We start from the raw sequence: 18,935 nt of genomic DNA, 5'->3' as shown, positions 1-18,935 counted from the left end.
CGAGGCGGGGGAGGGGCTAGGTGGAACCGGCCGGAACCGGCTGTGGCGGGACCCGGGCCTCCCCGCGGGCGACTTCGGGGTCTGCGGACCCAGGTCCCTCTGGTGCAGCTCGGCCCTCTGTCTTCTAGGCCTCAGGGTGGGGCTGGACCGGCAGCCAGGACTCCGGGCGTTCCGTCTGGTCCCTGCGCGGAGACTGCGGCCCGTGCGCCGGCGCCCTCCCTGCGCAGCTCCGCGCCCGCAGCCCCGAGTCTCCTCAGATTGTGCGGCTGTAACCCGCACGGGTTCGCGGCCCGAGTCGCTGCACGGAGACGCCCAGGGCTGGCGCAGGAACAGTTTAATAGGGGGAGAGGGGAGGACACCCCATATCCTCCTCCCTGAGGGGTTTGTGATCTGCACAGGGGCGGCTGGGGTGTGGGGTCGCTGATTGGTGGGGAAGTGAGGGGCAAATTCTGGGACCGGAGGTGAAGAACCGCGTTCTCCTGCTGAATGGTCTCCCTTGTGGGGTCTTCAGCCTGCTTGGCGCCAGCCTTTCCGCTGGATTCAGGCTCTGAGAAAGAACTCAGGCGACTCTTGAGCAGCTCTCAGAGATCTTATCCCCGGGCACAGTGGGGAAGCCGGCGTCTGCGTGACCTGACTCCCAGGGAGGCCGCCCCGTGAGGCGGCGGGGCTGAGGGCACCTGATTAATTTAATCAGCTGCAATCTCGCCTCCAGCCTGGCTCGCAGTTCTGTGAACCCGGTGAGGAGGCTGCACGGTGACGACCGTAGGGTCACCAGGCGGAATCCAGACTCGAGTGTGGGGTTTGTGTGTGGGAGGAGCTGTGGTCTCTGTGGTCCTCAGTCCCTTCTTTCTTTCCAAAGGCGACCGTTTCTCCTCTGAGTCTTGCAGAGATGTGGGCAGCAGGGTCTGAAATCTACCACCCTGTCCCCTCAGTCTAACTGATCTTAGGGCTGGCAGCAGATCTCTTGGTTTCCAGAGCCTTCCCCAGTCTGTCTCCCTAATTCAGAGCAACTTTATGAAGTCTTTGGCCCCCAGGCGATATTTCACTAGTTTGTCGTCTTGTTTTCAGCTAGCAATGTATGCCTTTTTCTTAAAAGAACTGTTCTGGGTTCCTGAACACCGTGGGTCATTCCTGTAATTCCAGCTCTTTGGGAGGCTGAGGCAGGGGCATTGCTTGATCCCAGTAGTTCCAGACCAGCCTGGGCAACGTGGCAAGACCTTGCCTCTAGATAAATGATAATAAAATTAGCTGGACTTGTAGTCGCAGCTGCTCCCGAGGCTGTGGTGGGATGATGGCTTGAGCCAGGGAGTTTGAAGCTGTAGTGAGCCATGATTGTGCCTCTGCATCCCAGTCTGGGCAACAGAGGCAGACCAGTCGCAAAAAAAATGGATGCCCACAGCCTCTAGGAGGGTCTAGTGAATATGAGCCCCTGGGTCACTCCTCCCAGAGGACAGCCTGAGATAGGGGGCATGGGGCTTCCTGGGGAGCAACTGGATCCCCTGGGGTAGAAGGAATCTTCTGGTGTATCATTCCCATAAAAAGCTAACCCCTGGGACACTCACCTTTTCTTTCCCAACCCTAGTTTCCATTCCTTGGGGACACATTGATCAGCCAATTTCATGGTTGTATTCCACGGAAAAAAAGGATTTCTGCCTTCTAGACTCTCTCAAAAGAGAGAAAGTTAAATCTAAGGACTGGAAAACCTGCTCCTTGAGGTAGTGCAAGAGCCTGGAAAGCACACAAGACAGTGTCTCCTGGGAGCATGGTGATCAAAATAGGGTTAGGGGATGTCCCAGGTGATAGGATGACCTGTCCTGATACTTACATTAGACTTTGATGTGTTCCAGTCAGCACTGCTCATTCCTGTGTTTGTTACCTTGAAAAGATATGTTTACTCTTTTCAGCCTAAATTTTTGATTAACTGTAAAATGCATCCTGTGATTAGAGATTGTTAGTGAACTATAATCCCAGCACTTTGGGAGGCCGAGGTGGGCGGATTACCAGGTCAAGAGATGAGACCATCCTGGCCAACATGGTGAAACTCCGTCTCTACTAAAAAAAAAAAATACAAAAATTAGCTGGGTGTGGTGGCACGTACCTGTAGTCCCAGCAACTTGGGAGGCTGAGGCAGGAGAATCACTTGAACCTGGAAGGTGGAGGTTGCAGTGAGCTGAGATCAGGCCATTGCACTGCAACCTGGTAACAGTGAGACTTCGTCTCAAAAAAGATTGTTAGTGAAGACAAAGTATTCCCAGAATTGAACTTCAGAAAATAAATTGTATATGTAATTCTAGAAAGAGTTGGATTTCAGAATATAAATGGTATATGTAATCTTCTATTCCATATTTTAAAAACCTTTATTTATTTTTGCCCCAGAGCTTGTGTTGTATGTTTCTCTGGTGTGTTTGTTTTTTGGATGATTTCATATGGAATTTCAGGGTTTAGTAGTATAACTACTACCAAGGAAAAATATTGGGAAAAACCCTCTTTCATTATAGCTGCAAAAAAAAAAAAAAAAAGAATACATTTTTACAACAAAGTGTAGTAGGTACATTGATTTAATTTAAAAGATTTAACAAAAGTTCAGTTCCTCCTCTTTTTAGGGTGGAGATTTTGGAACAATGGAGAAGTCTGTTCTGTTCCTGTTATGTGGGTTTGGCAGATTAGTACTCAATTCTGTGGGACAGGACTTTCTAACAGCTAAAGAAATAAAATAAAATTTTTTTTTACTATATGGCTTACTATCATAGAAGTAGTAATTAAATGGCATTCATTGTCTGAAATGGATAGATATTTGTGCTTTTCCTATTGAGCTATATAGAATGTAGGTGCCTTACGATTTCCTTCCCACCCATAAACATAAACACTGAATTTGAGTGATTTTCCTGGATTCATCAAACATGAGTATTTTGTTTTTAAATATCCATGTAAAGCATAGAAGGGTGAGTAGCTTTGACCATGGCTTGAGGCTAATGCCCACTATTTTTTTTTTGAGACAGTCTTGCTCTGTTGCTTAGGCTGGAATACAGTGGCACGATATTGGCTCACTGCAACCTCAGCTTCCTGGGTTCAAGCAATTCTTCTGCCTCAGCTCAGCCTCCAGAGTAGCTCAGATTACAGGTGCGTGACACCATGCCCAGCTAATTTTTGTATTTTTTTTTTTTTTTTAATTTTATAGAGGGGGTTTCACCATGTTGGCCAGGCTGGTCTCGAACTCCTGACCTCAGGTGATCCACCTGCCTTGGCCTCCCAAAGTGCTGGGATTACAGGCATGAGCAACTGTGCCTGGCTTAATTTTTGTATTTTTAATAGAGACAGGGTTTTGCTTTGTTGGCCAAGCTGGGTTTTTTTGTATTTTTAATAGAGATGGGGTTTCACCATGTTGGCCAGGCTGGTCTTGAACTCCTGACCTCAGATGATCTGCTCACCTCAGCTTCCCAAAGTACTGGGATTACAGATGTGAGCCACCGTGCCTGGCCCCATATGTCTTTTGATTAGGGCTAGAATGGCATATATTTTTTCATACGTTTATATTTAATGTACCTGTGTCTTTCTACTTAAAATAGTTTTCTTGAGAGTAAAAAAATAGTTTTTTACGCACAGTGGAGGGTCTTGGTTTTTTTTTTTTTTTTTGAGATGGAGTCTCACTCTGTCACCCAGGCCGAAGAGTGCAATGGCACAATTTTGGCTCACTACAATCTCTGCCTATCAGTTCAAGCAATTCTCCTGCCTCAGCCTCTTGAGAAGCTGGGATTACAGGCACGTGCCACCACAGTTGGCTAGCTTTTGTATTTTGAGTAGAGTTGGGGTATCACTATGTTGATCAGGCTGGTCTCAAACTCCTGACTTTGTAATCTGCCTGTCTCCGCCTCCCAAAGTGCTGGGTTTACAGGTGTGAGCCACTGTGCCTGGCCAGGTCTTGTTTTCTTTTGTTCTACTCTGTGAGTATCTATCTTCTTGTATATTCATATAATATACATTTAAAGTGGTTGTTGATGTACTTGGATTCAATATGTACATATATAATTGTTTTATATGTGTTATACTTGCCGGGTTTTTTTAGACTTCCTTTCTTTTTCCACCTCATTTTATTTTAACTGAGCATTCGATATGATTTCGTTTTCTTCTAATAGTATGGGAAGTCTGCTTATTTCTCTCTCTCCCCTCTCCTCCCCTCCCCTGCCCCCCTCTTTTTTTTGAGACAGAGTCTCGCTCTGTTGCTCAGGCTGGAGTGCAGTGGCATGGTGTTGGCTCACTGCAACCTCCACCCCCAGGTTCAAGCAATTCTTCTGTTTCAGCTTCCAGAGTAGCTGGGGTCCCTCCCTCCCTCCTTTCTTTTCTTTTCTTTTCTTTGTACAAGGTCTTGCTCTATCACCTATACTAGAGTGCAGTGGAGCAATCATAGCTAACTGTAACGTCCAACTCTTGGGCTCAAGAGATACTCCGTACTTGCTCTTCTGAGTAGCTGGGACTACAGGTGCAGGCCACCACACCAGGGTAGTTTTTTTTTTTTTTTTAAAGACAGAGCCTTGCTCTGTCTCCAGGCTGGAGTGCGGTGGTGAAATCTCCACTCACTGCAACCTCTGCCTCCTGCGTTCAAGCAATTATCCTGCCTCAGCCTCCTGAGTAGCTGGGACTACAGGCTCGTGCCACCCAGCTAATTTTTATATTTTTAGTAGAGATGGGGTTTTACCATGTTGGCCAGGATGGTCTTGATCTCTTGACCTTGTGATCCTCCCACCTCGGCCTCTCAAAGTGCTGGGGTTACAGGTGTGAGTCACTGCACCTGGCCTTTTTTTTTCCACTTTTTGTACAGAGTCTCATTGTGTTGCTGAGTGTGGACTCAAACTCTTGAGCTTAAGCAATCCTTCTGTCTTACATCTCTGTCTTAATCCTTGGCATTACATGAGCCACTGTGATAGGCTGTTGTTTCTTAAATTTTATTATTGAATTCTGTAACATTTGGAGTAAACCATTCACAACAAATGAACCTTCAGTTTTAAATGACACTGTACTGGCTAACAGGGTAATGCTAGTATAGCACAGTGTTCAGAATTCCTCCTTCCTGCCCAGTTTAACATCACTGTCATCCATTTGCCCTATTATAAACTATAACCACTCAGTACATTGTTGATGTCATTTTTTGAACAAACCTTTATGATACCCAATAGGAATAAGAAAAGGAAATAATTTTTGTGCCTTCATTGACATATTTTCTTTTTTTTTTTTGATACAGAGTCTGGCTTGCCCAGGCTGAAGTGCAGTGGCGCGATCTTGGCTCACTGCAACCTCTGCCTCCCAGGTTCAAGCAGTTCTCTGCCTCATCCTCCCAAGTAGCTGGGACTACAGGTACACACCACCACGCCCAGGTAATTTTTTGTATTTTTAGTAGAAATGGGATTTCACCATCTTGGCCAGGCTGGTCTTGAAGTCCTGACCTCGTAATCCATCTGCCTCAGCCTCCCAAAGTCCTGGGATTACAGGTGTGAACCACCACACTGTCCAACATCTTTGTTCTTTAGTGTGTATTCATCCACTGTTCTGACAGAGATTTCCTGAATGTTAGAAGCTAGTAAAAAGAGATAAAGCACACAAAAGCCTGACCTCTAGTCTTTGTGGATGGCTCTGTCCTGGGGCGTTCCTTGAACACTAAGCCAGGCTGTTTAATACTCTACTTTAGCCTTTATGTTCTGCTTAACTAAACCTACAGTTCGGCCAGAACTGAAAATGAGGGTTTTTTCTCAGGTATCTTTTGTGAAAATGTATTCTTTACTGTGCATGCATGGTTTTCTCAATTCTCCAGAATACCTGCGTGGTTTTGAGTACTCTAGTATCTGGAGGAAATTTTCTCTTCAGCTCTTTTTCCCCACGACTTAGTTGATCTACTGTATGTCATTTTTTTTTTTTTTTGAGACGGAGTTTCACTCTTGTTACCCAGGCTGGAGTGCAATGGCGCGATCTCGGCTCACCGCAACCTCCGCCTCCTGGGTTCAGGCTATTCTGCCTCAGCCTCCCGAGTAGCTGGGATTACAGGCACACGCCACCATGCCCGGCTAATTTTTTGTATTTTTAGTAGAGACGGGGTTTCACCATGTTGACCAGGATGGTCTCGATTTCTTCACCTCGTGATCCACCCGCCTCGGCCTCCCAAAGTGCTGGGATACAGGCTTGAGCCACTGTGCCCGGCCTCTACTGTATGTCTTAATCATAGTCTGTTCTTCTAGTTGGCTGGAGGCTTTTTGTGTATTTTGCAACTTTTTCATGCAGTTCTTGCCAAGTTTGACCCTGATTGTGTTATATTATAGCTAGAATAGAATAGAGAGCCTTGGCTGGGCGTGGTGGCTCACCAAAATCCTAGCATTTTGGGAGGCTAAGGAAGATTACTTGAGGTCAGGAGTTTGAGACCAGCGTGGCCAACATGGTGAAACCACGTCTCTAGTAAAAATACAAAAATTGCCCGGATATGGTAGAGCACACCTGTACTTCCAGCTACTTGGGAGGCTGAGGCAGGAGAATTGCTTGAACCCAGGAGGTGGAGGTTGTAGTAAGCAAAGGTCACGCGACTGCACTCCAGTCTGGGTGACAGAGTTGAGACTACGTCTCAAAAAAAAAAAAAAAAAAAAAGAAACAAAAAAACAAGAAAAGCGAGCCTTGTTTCAGACCATTGGATAGTCCTTATACAGATCGGAAAATGCAAAGGCAATAATTTTCAAATAAGATCTGATCTGCTGTCTCTAGAATCAGCGTCCAGGGTTCTATACAGGGAACTCGGGCTGCTGTGCTGAAGACTGGCATTGATGGGGGAGGGATTGGGCCAAGAACGAATAAAAATTCCACAAGACTTTTCTACCAGTTTTCATTTTTCTTTGTATATATGTTTATCTTTCTGTTAATGGTATGGGGTGCCAATATTACACTTTCAAAATCCTTTTCTGTCTACACTTTCTTGGTGAGAAGGTTTTTAGCATTTTTTTAGATATTGTGAATTCTATTAGATTTGGTAATGTAATTTTTGTTGACTACTAAAAGATCTGTTTTAGTTATTTAGGAAGTATAAATATTCATGAGAGATGACACTGACTTCTTTCTAAGAACATGTGCAGTATTTCCCATTTGTTCCTTCTCTTTTGGCATTACTCAAAAAAATGTTTAAATTTTTTTCTTTCTTTTTTTTTTTTTGAGACGGAGTTTCGCTCTTGTTACCCAGGCTGGAGTGTAATGGTGCGATCTCGGCTCACCGCAACCTCCGCCTCCTGGGTTCAGGCAATTCTCCCGCCTCAGCCTCCTGAGTAGCTGGGATTACAGGCACGCGCCACCATGCCCAGTTAATTTTTTGTATTTTTAGTAGAGACGGGGTTTCACCTGTTGACCAGGATGGTCTTGATCTCTTGACCTCGTGATCCACCTGCCTCGGCCTCCCAAAGTGCTGGGATTACAGGCTTGAGCCACCGCGCCCAGCCTAAATTTTTTTCATTGGGATGGTGAAATATCTTTTATTAGTCTTTTGTCATACTTCACTACATTTGATTTAGGGAAAACTAGTTGCCAGCTTCCAAATATTCTCTGTTAGAGGTAGGATGGGCTGAATCCCCCAAATAACAAGTTGCAACAAGTCATGAAATTTTATCTACCCAGTCATTATAGACCCAATGCCCAGAGTGTTTCTTTGCAGCTGTCTTAGCCTGTTTCTTGTTATTCATAACAGAATTACTGAACCTGGGTAATTTATAAGAAACAGTATTTAGTTTTTATATTTCTAGAGGCTGAGAAGTCCAGGATTAAGGCTGGGCATCTGGTGAGAACCTTCTTGCTGGTGGGGACTCTAAGTCCCTAGGTGACATAGAGTATCACATGGTGAGGGAGTGGAGTGTCTAGCTCAGATCTCTTTCTCTAGAAGGACATGAGTCCTACTCCTTAAATAGCTCATTTATTCACCCTTTATGGATTAATCTATTCATGAGGTCCAAACCCTCAGGACTAAATCACCTCTTAAAGCCCCACCTTTTTTTTTTCCCAACTCCCACTTTGGAGATTAACATTCAGTGTGCATTTTGGAAGGGACAACCATTCAAACCTAGCAGAGGCTGATCAGGTGCACTCCCTCTGCTGAGTATGTAACAAAATTCTAAACTCTCAGAAGGAAGATGGTAGTTAAGGAAATAATATATATATTTTTGCATAAACAGTTTAGGCACACTCCACTTTTGTTATGCTCATGGGGCCCTCCCCTAAATACATTGTCTAGACACCATGAAAGGCCCAACTTTGTGATCAAGCATTTGTAAGGATATGCAGTCTCAGGACTGCTAATGGTAACTCTCTGTTGCACAATAAGTAGTAGGACTTTATCATGCCAAGGACTGCAAACCCACTGTGGAATAGACATTAGGGGTGATCCAGGCTACGTGATTCACTCACTTAGTTCACCACGAAGTGGCATGTTTCTATTCAACTGTTAATTTACTAAACATGTTTCATTCTAGCTTCAGAGTTAATGTATGGGAGAAAGTGAGTGTAGACAGAGAATAAGAGTGGTTTACCATGTCCTTGAATAAAATGGTTGGAAACCACAGCATCATGTGAAGTTTATGAAGTGAGTATAGATTATCAGTATTGTGATTTTCACCCTTCCTCCTCTGTACATGTGGGATGGCTCAGGCCTCAGTGGCTTTAGAGGATGTGGCTGTGAACTTCACCCGAGAAGAATGGGCTTTGCTGGGTCCTTGTCAGAAGAATCTCTACAAAGATGTGATGCAAGAAACCATCAGGAACCTGGATTGTGTAGGTAAGGATGACATCGCATTTCCACTTAATTAATTGGAGACATCTATTTCTTAGTCATTCATGCTGTTCAAATATTTGGAAGATGGAAAGGGGATATGGTTGGCCCTGGAAAAAAGAGACAGATTTAGGGGTGCCAGTTCCCATTGCAGTTGTACATCTTCATATAACTTTTTTTCGGGCCGGGTACAGTGGCTTACACCTCTATAACCAGCACTTTGGGAGGCTGAGGTGGGTGGATCACCTGAAGTCAGGAGTTCAAGACTAGCCTGACCAACATGGTGAAACCCCTTCTCTACTAAAAATACAAAAATTACCTTGTATTTTGTATTTTTACATGGTGACATGTGCCTGTAATCTCAGCTGCTCAGGAGGCTGAGGCAGGAGAATCTCTTGAACCTGAGATGCGGAAGTTGCAGTAAGCTGAGATCGCACCACTGCACTCCAGCCTGGGCAACAGAGTGAGACTCTGTCTCAAAAACAAACCAGAAAACAAAAAACTTTTTGTCCACAACGTCTTAGCCTACTGTTGACAGGCAGCATTATCTATCACATAAGCAGTGATTAATACATATATTTTATGTCATATTATCACATCCTATATTCTCACAGTAAAGTAAGCAAGAAACAAAAAATGTTAGTAAGATAATCATAAGGAAGAGAAACTATATTTACTGTTTATTAAGTGGAAGGGCATCATCAGAAAGATTTTCTTTTTTTTTTTTTTGAGATGGAGTTTCGCTCTTGTTACCCAGGCTGGAGTGCAATGATGCGATCTCGGCTCACCGCAACCTCCGGCTCCTGGGTTCAGGCAATTCTCCTGCCTCGGCCTCCTGAGTAGCTGGGATTACAGGCACGCGCCACCATGCCCAGCTAATTTTTTTGTATTTTTAGTAGAGACGGGGTTTCACCATGTTGACCAGGATGGTCTTGATCTGTTGACCTTGTGATCTACCCGCCTCGGCCTCCCAAAGTGCTGGGATTACAGGCTTGAGCCACTGCGCCCAGCCGAAAGATTTTCATCATTGTCTTTACATTGAGTAGGCTGAGTAAGAAGAGTGGTTGGTCTCACTGTCTTGGGTAGCAGAGACTGAAGAACATTCATGTATGTATAAATGGACTTGTGCAGTTCAAACTTCTGTTTTTCAAGAGTCAACTGTACTTAAGTGAATGCATTTTGCATGATTGCAGTGTACATCAAAATCTTACTGTTTGTCTATAATTTTGTAAAAATTTATAATGATTTTTCTGGGTCTGCCTTTTAGGAATGAAATGGAAAGACCAGAACATTGAAGATCAGTACACATATCTCAGGAAAAATCTAAGGTAATTTATACTCACAGGAGAAAGATAGGTCCCTGGAGCTGTTCTGAAAATGACATGAAATTTAATTTAATTTTATTTTATTTAATTTTATTTTATTTTTGAGACAGCGTCTCTCTCTGTCACCAGGCTGGAGTGCAGTGGTGTGATCTCAGCTCACTGTAACCTCTGCCTCCCGAGTTCAAACGATTCTCCTGCCTAAGCCTCCCAAGTAGCTAGAACTACAGACGTGTGCCAATGCTTGGCTAGTTTATTGTATTTTTATAGAGATGGGGTTTCATTATGTTGGCTAGGATGGTCTTGATCTTCTGACCTCATGATCCACTTGCCGTGGCCTCCTAAAGTGCTGGGATTATAGGCATGAGCCACCATGCCTGGTGACATGAAATTTTAAAAACAAGCAAAGAAAATGAACAAGCCTAGCTTAAATTTATTTATCCTTAGAAAATTTTCTCCAAAAATATATACTTAAATGTTCCATAGCTGTTCAGTGTTTGTAAAATAGTTCCCATGGCAACAGTATTAGGAATCCACATATGAATATCATTGTTTTGAGAACACCTGGGGTCGAGCTATCTTGTACAACATTCCATCCATTCACGTTGAAGCAGGACACAAAGCCTGCAGTTTACATGGCAATGTTAAAAATATACATCCAATACCTATTAATACCTATAAAATGATTTATAAACCTTTAGTGACATATTTCCCATTTTTTACAGATGTTATATGTTAGAGAGATTTGGTGAAAGTAAAGATGGACGCCAATGTGGCGAAACATCTAGCCAGATTCAAGATAGTATTGTGAACAAGAACACTCTTCCTGGAGTAGATCCATGTCAAAGCAGTATGTGTGAAGAAATCGTCATGGGTCATTCATCCCTTAATTGCTACATCAGAGTTGATGCTGGGCACAAACCACATGATTATTATGAATGTGGTGAGAAGCCAGATACACATAAACAATACGGGAAAGCCTTCAGTTACCACAACTCGTTTCAAACACCTGAAAGTCCTCACACTGGAAAGAAGCCATATGATTGTAAAGAATGTGGGAAATCCTTCAGTTCTCTGGGAAACCTTCAAAGACACATGGCAGTGCAGCGTGGAGATGGACCTCATAAATGTAAGTTGTGTGGGAAAGCCTTTTTCTGGCCCAGTTTATTACATGTGCATGAAAGAACGCACACTGGAGAGAAACCGTATGAATGTAAGCAGTGTTCTAAAGCCTTTTCTTTTTACAGTTCCTATCTAAGACATGAAAGAACACATACTGGGGAGAAACCATATGAATGTAAGCAGTGTTTTAAAGCCTTCCCTGATTACAGTTCTTGTCTAAGACATGAAAGAACTCACACTGGAGAAAAACCCTACACATGTAAACAATGTGGGAAAGCCTTTAGTGCTTCCACTTCCCTTCGAAGACACGAAACAACTCACACTGGAGAGAAACCCTATGCATGTAAGCAATGTGGGAAGGCATTTCATCATCTGGGAAGCTTTCAAAGACACATGATAACACACACTAGAGATGGACCTCATAAATGTAAGGTATGTGGGAAAGGTTTTGATTGTCCCAGTTCACTGCAAAGTCATGAAAGAACTCACACTGGACAGAAGCTCTATGAATGCAAGCAGTGTGGGAAAGCATTATCTCATAGCTCAAGCTTTCGAAGACACATGACAATGCACACTGGAGATGGACCTCATAAATGCAAGGTATGTGGGAAAGCCTTTGTTTATCCCAGTGTATTTCTAAGACATGAAAGGACTCACACTGCAGAGAAACCCTATAAATGTAAACAATGTGGCAAAGCCTACCGTATTTCCAGTTCCCTTCGAAGACATGAAACAACTCATACTGGAGAGAAACCCTATAAATGCAAATGTGGGAAAGGCTTTATTGATTTCTATTCCTTTCAAAATCACAAAACAACTCATGCTGGAGAGAAGCCATATGAGTGTAAAGAATGTGGGAAAGCTTTCAGTTGTTTCCAGTACCTTACTCAACATAAAAGGACTCACACAGGAGAGAAACCTTATGAGTGTCAAACATGTAGGAAAGCCTTCAGTCATTTTGGTAACTTAAAAGTCCATGAAAGAATTCACTCTGGAGAGAAGCCGTATGAATGTAAGGAATGTGGGAAAGCATTCTCTTGGCTCACTTGCTTTCTACGTCATGAAAGAATTCACATGAGAGAGAAATCCTATGAATGTAAACAATGTGGTAAAGCCTTCACTCATTCTCGTTTCCTTCAAGGACATGAAAAAACTCACACTGGAGAGAACCCGTATGAATGTAAGGAATGTGGGAAAGCATTTGCTTCTCTCAATTCCTTGCATAGACATAAAAAAACTCACTGGAAAGGTACTCTGTAAATGTATGGAATGTGGGAAAGCCATTTATTTATTTCATTTCAGAAACTTGGAAGAAACACATTGGAGATAAACCCTGTGAATGTTAGCACTTTGGTAAAGCCTTAAGTAGTTTCAGTTTCTTTCGAATACAGTTATCCTTTGATACATGCTGGGTTTTGGTTCCAGCACTCTGTAAGCCATTTCAAGTCCCTTTTATAAAATGACATATTTGTATGTAATGTACCGACATCCTCTTTGTATACTCTCAATCATGTCTAGATTACTTAAAATACCTCATGCATTGTAAAAGCTATGCAAATAGTTGTTCTATTGTATTGTTTAGGGAATCATGATAAGGAAAAGAGTCTATGTACTTTCAGTACAGATGCAGTAATTGTGAGCCTGTCGACATAGTATGTGTCAGCCAGACTATTAAAGTTTCTTTCTTTCAGCCCTCACATACTGCTTTTGTTTAATGTGTTAACACTCACTAAAATTCTGGGTCTTCTCTCTTGATAACCCAAGTATAATGATTATAATGATGATTATTCTGTGGTGCCCAATGTTTTGATGTATTGAGGTGACTAAATGTATGGCACTGTGGGTAAGTAGTGAGACATTAGGTTAACTTGAATCTTGACAGACCATCAGGACTATCATCTATGTTGGAAGAACCAAGTTGCAATTATAGATGTGGACTCATTTAATGAGGCTACATAATACTAATGTTAGGATCTGTTTGACTTGAGGGCTGAAGATCTGTAACTATTGAATGTTTCATCTTATTTGCAGATGCTTAGTTATAGGAAGCTAGTTCTTCTTTTCCTTTGCTTCATCACAAAAAATCTTGCAGTGTTTATAGGCATGTTGTTATTTCTCAGGTGAAATGAAAGCTTTGTTTCATTGTAGGATCTTTGAGGATCATACCTCTTTTTCACCTTTGTCTACTGAAAAACTGGCAAACCTTTCAAGTGTCCAAATCAGTGACTCTGTCTTCTAAATTTTCTGATCATCATCTGTAGTGGATTCAGCAGACTTTGAAGTTCCTAGTTGGTAAGGGTTTCTCTTTGCTCTTTTGTGTGTCATTTCAGACAGCGCTCCTCACCAACTTTTTTTCGCAACATTTCAAATATTCTTAATGACTGCATCAATAGTGAGGAAGTCCCTGAAGACTCCTTTATTCCATGATGGCTTGTAACATACATTGGCTGTCCTGGGCTTTAGGGCATCTAAGCCTTCCCATTGCAAAGCTCATTCAAAAGTTAGTATCAAGACCCCATGAATTCACCCAAGGTCAGGTGGATATAAGTCACTTTAATGTACTTGATGATGCCTTGATCTAGTGACGCAGCAGCGATGTAGTTTTAGGAGGCAGAAATATCACTTGCGTTTTTTTTTTTTGAGATGGAGTCTCACTCTGTCACCCAGGCTAGAGTGTAGTGGCGCAATATTGGCTCACTGCAACACCTGTCTCCTGGGTTCAAGCAATTCTCTGCTTCAGCCTCTCAAATAGTTGGGATTGCAGGTACCCACCACCATGCCCAGTTAATTTTTGTATTTTTAGTAGAGACAGGGTTTCACTATCTTGGCCAGGCTGGTCTTGAACTCCTGACATCTTGATCCACCCTTCTTGGCCTCCCAAAGTGCTGGGATTATAGGTGTAAGCCACCCAGCCTCCCAAAGTGCTGGGATTACAGGCGCAAGCCACCATACCGAGCCACTTGCATTTTTTTTTAGGCAAAACAGAGAATGGAGAGCCTGGAGTATTGTCAATTCTGAGGAAGACCTTGAGTGGAAGTCTCATTGAGTTATTCCGTCACATCAGGAGTGAAACATTGGTAAAAGAAAGTCACCTTATTTTCTTGCCAGGATACAGGTGAGCAAGTTTTGCTTTTGTCCTAAAGAACCTACTGATTGCCCAGTAGATGGAGCCTGGGTTATTCTTGTGAACTGATGTATTGCCTGACAGCACCAGAATAAGGTGGTCTTTGTGGTCTTTCCAGGCCTTGAACGCCAGTACTTGCACTCACGGATGAAGGTGCCTTTGGACATCTCGAATATGTCTGATTCATGACAGTAGAAGATTTGCTCTGGAAGGTAGTCTTTCTTTTTTGTTTTATGAGCTCTTCTAGGAATGCTGTGGTTTCCCTGGCATCAGCCAATGACAACTCTTTCCTGTGGTCTTCAAGTTCTTGGGCTGCAGTGTGTTTAGCCAGACCTTACTGGCTTCAGACTCCTTCCTCTTGCTCTCCTCAGCCCTCTCACAGTGGTGATCATAGAGACTAAGTGTTTTTTCAAGTATGATGTTACCATCAACAGGGATGTGGTTCTTTGGTGTGTCCTCTAGCCACACAGTTAATGCTTTCATAGTCTTCATACTTAATTTATCATGAACTAGAAGGACCATTTTTGCCATCATAGGGGCAGCTCTAACACTTTCAGGAACTTCAGCTTCTCTCTGCTTTACTGTGTGGTTTCTTGGTTCCATTCATTCATTCATTCATTCATTCATTCATTTTCTATTGGTTCGGTGTGACTGAAGATCTTGGTTCCTTCTTACTGACCTTATGAACTTTCCAAGGTGACATGCCACTTCTCAAAACATCTTAGATTTGTATTTTCTGATTGAGAAAGCACTTTTTGTTCCCTGGTAGCCTTTTGGGGGATAGCTTTGACCATTTGATTCCTTCTTAGCAGCCATTTTTGAACATTTAAAAAATTTTCTATATATGACATCTCAAGAGACTCTAAATCAACAAAACAGTCTTTAAAAGCCAGAACAAAGTTGGTGGACTCATGCTTCTGGATTTCAAAACTTATTACAAATCCATACTAATAAAAACAGTTTGGTACTAGTGCAATAACACAGAAACAGACAAGGCAACAAGATAGACAGCACAGACAGTCTAATAAAGTCTAATTTATATAAAGTCTTAACAATTTTTGAAAAGTCTGCTTTGACTATTCAATGGGGGATAGCTTAGTGTTTCCATAGAATGATGCTGTTGGGAAATGCACGTCCACATGCAACAGGATGAACTTGTACCCTCACCTAACATGTATGAAAGTTCAAATGAATGAAATACCTAAGTGTACATCTTAGATCTGTAACTATTAGGTGAAAATACATGGTAAAAGCTGTATGACAGTGAATTTTGCAATGATTTCCTAGATTTGGCATCAAAAGCATGATCTGTAAGGGAAAAAATAATGCGGACTTTGTGGAACTTATGCATCAAAAGGCAATATTAGCAGAGTAAATGGGTAACCCATAGAGTGGGAGAAACTATTTCCAAGTTACATATCTGATAAGGGGTTAACATGCAGATTATTTAGAGAACTATAAAAAGTTAGCTACTAATAAATCACTTGTTATGGAATTAATGTTTGTGTCCTTATAAAATTATTTTTCCATTTCCCTGATGTGGCAGTATTAGGCAATGGTTTTTTTAAGATATGATAAGGATTAGGTTAGATTATGGGGGTGGAGCCTCAAAAAATGAGAGTGGGCTGTGCATGGTGGCTCATGCCTGTTATGGCAGCACTTTGAATGGCCAAGGTGGGAGGATCGCTTGATGCTTGCATTTCTTTTTGGTAGCTGGGATTACAGGTGCCTGCCACCAGGCCTGGCTAATTAAGTAGAGATGCAAAATCCCATCTCTACTAAAAATACAAAAGTAGCTGGGCATGGTGGTGGATACTTGTAGTTCTAGCTACTGGGGAGGCTGAGGTGGGAGAATCTCTTGAACCCAGGAAGCAGAGGTTGCAGTCAGCCAAGATTGTGCCACTGCATTCCAGCCTGGGCAATAGAGTGAGACTCCATCTCAAAAAAAAAAAAGAAACACACATTCCATCTTACCATTATACTTATTTTATGATCTTTAATGGAGCTCTCTGTTTTTTTTTTCCTGTTTATTTTGACATCCTTTGGTTTCAGATATAAGAACTTTACTCTTTCTTGTAGGTTTAGTGTGCTAGGAACAGACTGTCTCAATATGTACTTTTTTCTTTTTTTTTTTAAGATGGAGTTTCACTCTTGTTGTCTAAGCTGGAGTGCAATGGCACGATCACAGCTCACTGCAATGTCTGCCTCCTGGGTTCAAGTGATTCTTCTGCCTCAGCCTCCCAAGTAGCTATGATTGCCACCACACCTGGCTAATTTTTTTTTTATTTTTAGTAGGAACAGTTTCACTATGTTAGCCAGGCTGGTCTCAAACCCCTGACCTCCAATGATCTGCCTGCCTCGGCCTCCCAAAGTGCTGGGTGTGAGCCACCACGCCTGGCCAATGTATATGTTTTTAAACATGAAAAAGCTTTATTTTCCAAGCTTTCCAAATGTAGAATTTTTGATTCAAATATGTTTTTGAGCGCAGCATGTTGAGGAACTGGCATGTGAGAGGCTTCCCACTGAAAGGAGGACCATAACCTAACTAAAAACAAATCTGTTTCATCCCAATCATTTATCAGTACAGCAGTCTATATAACTTAATATCAAAAAAATAATGAACAGGCCGGATATGGTGGCTCACATCTGTATTCCCAGCACTTTGGGAGGCCGAGGTGGGTGGTTCACCTCAGAAGAGGAAGGCTCAGGGAAGATGATTGAAGGGGAAGTGAAGGGTTGGTTTCTGTTTGGCCCTGATACATTTGAGACAATCAAAGGGAAGTGTTGAGTAGACCATTGGACCCTGGAGTTTCTGACGCTTTGAAGAAAGATCTGGATGTATCTTTGAAAGTCTTTAGCATAATTAGGCTATTTGGAGTTCTGGATACAGAAGAGGTCTTCTGGTTTTAGGGTGAGGGGTAAATTAGAAAGAGAAGGGTTCAAGAGAAGAGGAGGCACTCTCCTCCTCTGATGGTAACAGGAGGAGGAGCCTGCAAGAGACTAGGAAAGCCAGTGAGGTAGGAGAAAGAGGTGGATGTCCTCTTCTAGAGACCTCCAGGAGAAGGTATTTCAAGATAGGAGAGTGGTCATCTGTGTCACAGGTAGCTGAGAGTTTGAATAAAATGAGGAATGCTGGTGGACTGTAGAATTTGCCAAGCATTTGTCCACCACAGGCCTTGATAAGAGCTGTTTCATTAGAGTATTCATGAGAATGTGTATTCCAAATAGATCTTGAAGATATTGCCTAGAGGGTAGTGTTACCCTTGAAACTGCCAAGTATAGCCACTGGAACTGTGTTTCCATAAGATCCCCTTTGGTGCTGGTTCCAACTAGAATGAGCACAGGATGGGCTCATACTATACGTGTTACCATGAAATTTTCTGTTTGCATTTAATATTCCATGCACATACATTTACATTTTGTTTGTGGCAGCTTCACAATTCATAGTGTGACTCTACCATGTTATATTCAACCTTCATCTTAAACCACTGGACCACATATATGTAGGTATACTTCTGGAACTTTTATGCTGTTCCATTAGTGTATTTGTCTATCTTTATGCCAATGACACATTGTCTTGATTTGGCTTTGTTAAGTCTTTCAACTTTTTTTGGGGGTTTTGTTGAGAATCGTTTAGCTATTAGTTTACTGATTTCAAGTTTTTTCCATATTAATTTTTTTTTTTTTTTGAGATGGAGTTTCGCTCTTGTTACCCAGGCTGGAGTGCAATGGCGCCATCTCGGCTCACCGCAACCTCCGCCTCCTGGGTTCAGGCAATTCTCCTGCCTCAGCCTCCTGAGTAGCTGAGATTACAGGTACGCGCCACCATGCCCAGCTAATTTTTTGTATTTTTAGTAGAGACAGGGTTTCACCATGTTAACCAGGATGGTCTTGATCTCTTGACCTCGTGATCCACCCGCCTCAGCCTCCCAAAGTGCTGGGATTACAGGCTTGAGCCACCGCGTCGGGCCTATTTTAAAATATTTTTAAAGGCTAAGGCCATAGCAAAAATAACCCAAGAGTGGCTGAACCAAACTCAGGGAATTAAAGGAGCATCAGCCAATGCAAGCAGGTCTATATAAAATACACATTGTTTATAAATGTGTACAGCAGAAGGCACAGCAGCACCAGAAGGCCAGATGGGGACAATAGGGAGAAACAGAGGGCCATCTGGAGGGACAGGCACGCCCACACCACCCAAAGCCCTGGGCCCCAAGTGCACCTCCAAAGTCACCTACCCTGCAGCATGGCTCTTGCCCTTTCTGAGCCTGGGTATAGCTGGAGACCAAGTTCACCTGCATCTTGGCACATCCACCTATAATTGGCACCTCTCACGGCCTCTGACAACCCAGCAAGGCTCGGAGAATGGATTTGTTCTCCCTGCCTTTCAGCAAGAACCAGAGAGAAGTACTGAGGTAAGAAAGGTTATTTCCCCAAAAAAGACTGATGAAAGGGTGAAAAGGGCTTTTTCCAAATAAAAAGGATGGCCGTTCATGGAACAGTGAGTTTCCCCTGAGACATACAGATTTGGTGCAAGCAACACAAAAGGCCAGGCTCTAAGTTTCATCCTAAAAACTGGGAATGGGAG

At 42.8% G+C, this 18,935-nt stretch overlaps 2 protein-coding genes across 22 annotated transcripts in view; both read left to right on the top strand.

Moving 5' to 3' along the window:
- LOC100415695 (uncharacterized) overlaps positions 1-18,935 on the top strand; it is a 46,474-nt gene that overhangs the window by 223 nt on the left and 27,316 nt on the right. The gene's annotated exons all lie outside the window — the stretch shown is intronic.
- Positions 1-18,935, top strand: part of ZNF799 (zinc finger protein 799) — a 47,252-nt gene that overhangs the window by 20,153 nt on the left and 8,164 nt on the right. For 4 of the 15 annotated variants that reach the window (XM_078360642.1, XM_078360641.1, XM_035286529.3 and 1 more), the window contains 3 exons: positions 8,659-8,785; positions 10,047-10,107; positions 10,827-12,920. In XM_078360642.1, coding sequence (XP_078216768.1) covers positions 8,659-8,785; positions 10,047-10,107; positions 10,827-12,483 — 1,845 coding nt within the window. In that variant the 3' untranslated portion in view covers positions 12,484-12,920. Of the gene's footprint in view, positions 1-18; positions 1,487-5,236; positions 5,370-8,654; positions 8,786-10,046; positions 10,108-10,826; positions 12,921-13,371; positions 13,516-14,199; positions 14,339-14,465; positions 14,560-18,935 lie in introns of those variants that run through there. The other 11 variants (XM_078360645.1, XM_078360646.1, XM_078360647.1 and 8 more) reach the window with 9 other exon arrangements.

Source organism: Callithrix jacchus, chromosome 22 (assembly GCF_049354715.1).
Source record: "Callithrix jacchus isolate 240 chromosome 22, calJac240_pri, whole genome shotgun sequence".
NCBI lineage: Eukaryota > Metazoa > Chordata > Mammalia > Primates > Cebidae > Callithrix > Callithrix jacchus.
The sequence above is the reverse complement of the archived record's forward strand: the minus strand, read 5'-3'. Positions and strand labels throughout refer to the sequence as shown.